We start from the raw sequence: 5,000 nt of genomic DNA, 5'->3' as shown, positions 1-5,000 counted from the left end.
GACAGCATCAGTGGATTGGGGGCGGAGCCTCAGACCCCCACCGTAAACACTGGAACAATAATTCACATGTTTACAAACAATCTCCAGATAACACATGAATGTTTCATTCTGTTTGACTTTGGTTTGTGTGTCTGTGTGTAACTGTCATCCTGTCACATGGTCCCTGTGTCTCTGAGGTTCCTCTGTGGTTCCTCTGAGGTTCCTCTGTGGTAAACACCCTGGAGGTTCCTCTGAGGTTCCTCTGTGGTTCTTCTGAGGTTCCTCTGTGGTAAACACCCTGGCGGTTCCTCTGAGGTTCCTCTGAGGTAAACACCCTGGAGGTTCCTCTGTGGTTCCTCTGAGGTAAACACCCTGGCGGTTCCTCTGTGGTTCCTCTGAGGTTCCTCTGAGGTTCCTCTGTGGTAAACACCCTGGAGGTTCCTCTGTGGTTCCTCTGTGGTAAACACCCTGGATGTTCCTCTGTGGTTCCTCTGTGGTTCCTCTGTGGTAAACACCCTGGAGGTTCTCGGTCCACTCGGTTCTGCTCACAGCTTCAGAGTCACTGTTCCTGGAGGTGGAGCGGAGCAGCAATAACATGACTCTATTTGTGTTGTGAAGGTGGCAGCCAACACCTTGTCGTCACCTCAGCACACAGGAAACTACACACACACTCTGTCCTCTCCTCAACACGCCCCCAACTTCAACCTGTTGTCTCCCAGCCACCAGCCCAACTACGCCACCTACAAAGAGGGCTACAACGTGTACGGCATTGAGAGCGTCAAGATCTAACTCGGGTAGGAGAGCGATGATTGTGGCTGCAGCCGTCCTCACCTCGCAGTCATACGCAGTCTCTGACCGCTGTTCACTCACGGTAGCAGCAACGGACAGACGCATGTCCTGCGGTCTCAGCAGCTTCAGTGGCAAACTGTGTGTGAGGGTCAAAGGTCACGTCCGTCTGAACATCTGTGACCAGATGGAGGCGCTGAAGAGTTTCATTTAGCAGTTAGAAGAAAGAAGAAAAGGCAGAACCGGACAGTATATAATACTATGTATTTATGAGTATATATTATATAATATAATACTATTTACATTTGTAAAACGACATACACAGATACATATATTATTTTATATACTCATTATTTTATATACATTATTAAATATAATATAAAAAGACGATGTCAGCCATCAGTATGTTATCTGAAAACTTGATTTTATTGGAGACTAGTTCTTTAATTCAAAACTGACTGAAACAAACGAATATAAAACCTCAGACTGGTTCTAAAAGAGTTCGTAGCTTCAGGTCTGTAAAATGGTTCTGATCCAGAAGTGTCTTCAGCTGCAATACCAGCGAGTGCCACTAGAGGTCGGCTCCAAAAAGCCTCCGGCTCCATAGACTCCCATTCAACTTCTCTCATCAAATCCAAAGTGAATAAAATGTGTCCATCAGTTCTCTCGGTGTTGTTAGCTAAAGTCACTCCTTCTTCTTAGTTTTCTGGAGGTCCATCTGAAAATAATCCCTCATTCATCAGAAAAGAAGATTCAAGAAGACCTGTTTTTGGGGGCGTGTCTGTTTGATTGACAGGCCTGTGGTGCAGTCAGGTTACAGCTATCGGTGGGCGGGACGTAGTATCGTCAGGTTTCCGATCAGATCAGTCAGATCCACCTCTGGCTCCTCCCCCAGCTCGTCCAAATATGGTCACTTCCTGCTCCAAACCGCTCCGAACTAACAAGATGGTGACGGACAGAATCTGAACTGGAGGATTCATAACGTTCACAAACCAACGATGACATCACTGATGGTTGATGATTGGTTGTGTAAGACACTAATAAACCTGTGACATCATACATCACACTTCCTCCAGCAGGATTCTTCAGAGTTCATGTTCACAAGTTGCCACTGAAGCTGCTCAGTCCTCTGATACCAGGCAGACCCAAACACAGTTAACAGAACCGGTCAGAACTGTATGTGATGCTCCCTTCCTCTGTTTCCTCACCCAACACCCTGCTCACCTCCTCCATCACCTCCTCCATCACCACCTCCATCACCTCCTCCATCACCACCTCCATTACCTTCATCACTTCCTCCATCACCCTCTCCATCACTACCTTCATCACATCCATCACCTTCATCACCTCTTCCATCACCTACTCCATCACCTTCGTCACCTCCTCCATCACCCTCTCCATCACCACCTTCATCACCTCCATCACCTCCATGACCTATTCCATCACCTCCTCCATTCTATTTTCCATCCCCTCCTCCATCACCTCCATCTTCTTCTCCTCCATCACCTCCTCCATCCTCTTCTTCTTCATCACCTCCTCCATATTCTTCTCCTCCATCACCTCCTCCATTCTTTTCTTCTCCATCTCCTCCTTTGTCACCTCCTCTATCACCTCATCAATCACCACCTCCATCACCTCCTCCATCACCCTCTCCATCACCACCTTCATCACCCCATCACCTTCATCACCTCCTCCATCATCACCTTCATCACCTCCTTCATCACCTCCTCCATCACCACCTTCATCACCTCCATCACCTTTTCCATCACCTCCATCACCTCCTCCATTCTCTTCTCCATCCTCTCCTCCATCACCTCCATCTTCTTCTTCTTCATCTTCTTCTCCTCCATCACCTCCTCCATCCTCTTCTTCTTCATCACCTCCTCCATATTCTTCTCCTCCATCACCTCCTCCATTCTTTTCTTCTCCATCTCCTCCTTTGTCACCTCCTCTATCACCTCCATCACCTCATCCATCACCACCTCCATCACCTCCTCCATCACCACCTTCATCACCCCCATCACCTTCATCACCTCCTTCATCACCTCCTCCATCACCACCTTCATCACCTCCATCACCTCCTCCATTCTCTTCTCCATCCTCTCCTCCATCACCTCCATCTTCTTCTTCTTCATCTTCTTCTCCTCCATCACCTCCTCCATCCTCTTTTCCTCCATCACCTCCTCAATCACTTCCTCCATCACCTCCACCATCCTCTTCTTCTCCATCACCTACTCCATTACATCACATCCATCATTTCCTCCATCACCTCCTCCATCATTTCCATCACCTTCTCCATCACCTCCTTCATCACCTCCTCCCTTGTTTCCTCTCCTCCCTTCTGTTCTCCTTCTTCTCACTCACCTCCTCATCAACCTTTTTACTTCCTTCCCCGTTCCTCAGAGCTCTCCCAGTTTCTCCGACTCTTTTTGTTGTTACAGCCAATCATGCTCTTCAATGAACGACGTCATCGGTCCGTCACTTCCATGTGTCCTGATGTCAGCTTCCTCTGAGGCCGCCCCATCATTCATTTTAGAGATCACATGGTGTGGACTGTGGCATCATTTCAAAGTGGACTCCTTTGTGGAACGTATGGAGTTATAATGTCTCAGCAGTAAACATCCTCGCGTGTCACATGACCTGACTGAAGACGGCTCTGTGCTGACTTGAGGTCCAATCTGCAGTTATTCCTGAGTGAACGCAGTCAGTTCAGTTCATTTCCACATTATTATATGAGGCTGATCAAACAGTTCAGTGTTCCTGAATGCAGCACAGTGCTGCACACGGAGCAGCAGGAAGCTACGACCTTCATGAGGACGTATTCAGTGTTGTCTCATGATCAACATCAGCACTGAGTTCCTCACGTTAACGTGGCCGCTGGTACGTGAACATCTGTGATGTCACCATGGAAACCTGAAACTGGAGCAGAGATTTTAGATCAAACTCTGTAAACGGTCAACAGAGACCGTTGAAATGTCCAGAAAGTCTCCGGCGAGGAAGCGACGAGTCGGGCGAGGTGTTCTGATGACATCACGTTTCAAGAGGGGCGGAGCTTCACTGTCCAGGACCGAAGAAGGCGTCAGGTCAGGAGACACCAGCTGGGTTTTCTTTGTGTCACCGTGAATTCGTCCCCCAGAGTCAGACTGTCAACACCGAGTTCCACTGGGACCTTCGGAGGGAAACATTCACTGAACTGTGTCGCCATGGTAACAGGCTTCTCCAACACAGCACTCACAGCGCGTCGAAAACAGTTTCTCACCTTCAACAACACAATCGTAGCTCCGCCCCCCTCCCCACCGGGCCGTCTCCCTGCAGCTCCAGGTGGGAGGTGACATCACAAATGTTCACGTTCCTGTCGGGGACAGCGTGAGCAGGAAGAGTCTCAACTGTTTGATTGCACCTCGTAGATAGAAACCCAACGATTCACACTCGAACGGCATTCAGCGAGTCAGGAGGAAACAGGACGATCTGTAGGACGATCTGTAGGACGATGAGTGGGATGATCAGTAGGACGATCAGTAGGACGATCTGTAGGACGATCAGTAGGACGATCTGTAGGACGATCTGTAGGACGATCAGTGGGATGATCAGTAGGACGATCAGTAGGACGATCTGTAGGACGATCTGTAGGACGATCAGTAGGACGATCTGTAGGACGATCTGTGGGACGATCTGTGGGACGATCAGTAGGACGATCAGTAGGACGATCTGTAGGACGATCAGTAGGACGATCAGTAGGACGATCTGTAGGACGATCTGTAGGACGGTCAGTGGGACGATCTGTAGGACGATCTGTAGGACGATCTGTAGGACGATCAGTAGGACGATCAGTGGGACGATCAGTGGGACGATCTGTGGGACGATCTGTGGGACGATCAGTAGGACGATCTGTAGGACGATCAGTGGGACGATCAGTGGGATGATCAGTGGGACGATCTGTAGGACGATCAGTAGGACGATCTGTAGGACGATCAGTAGGACGATCTGTAGGACGATCTGTAGGACGATCAGAGGGACGTATAGGCTCCATAGACTCCCATTCAACTTCTCTCATCAAATCCAAAGTGAATAAAATGTGTCCATCAGTTCTCTCGGTGTTGTTAGCTAAAGTCACTCCTTCTTCTTAGTTTTCTGGAGGTCCATCTGAAAATAATCCCTCATTCATTAGAAAAGAAGATTCAAGAAGACCTGTTTTTGGGGGCGTGTCTGTTTGATTGACAGGCCTGTGGTGCAGT

At 48.8% G+C, this 5,000-nt stretch overlaps 1 protein-coding gene across 2 annotated transcripts in view; it reads left to right on the top strand.

Moving 5' to 3' along the window:
* LOC138636632 (glutamate receptor 2-like) overlaps window positions 1–5,000 on the top strand; it is a 47,410-nt gene that overhangs the window by 40,109 nt on the left and 2,301 nt on the right. The window contains exon 19 of one of the 2 annotated variants that reach the window (XM_069724726.1): window positions 598–773. The exons of the other annotated variant lie outside the window; for it this stretch is intronic. Coding sequence (XP_069580827.1) covers window positions 598–768 — 171 coding nt within the window. The 3' untranslated portion in view covers window positions 769–773. The remainder of the gene's footprint in view (window positions 1–597; window positions 774–5,000) is intronic. 2 annotated transcript variants of the gene reach the window in all.

The sequence above is a fragment of the Brachyistius frenatus genome, unplaced genomic scaffold, assembly GCF_029030835.1.
Source record: "Brachyistius frenatus isolate BFR_SWC_R1_liver_20210118 unplaced genomic scaffold, ASM2903083v1 Contig_392, whole genome shotgun sequence".
NCBI lineage: Eukaryota > Metazoa > Chordata > Actinopteri > Embiotocidae > Brachyistius > Brachyistius frenatus.
This window is presented reverse-complemented; position numbering and strand designations above follow the sequence as displayed.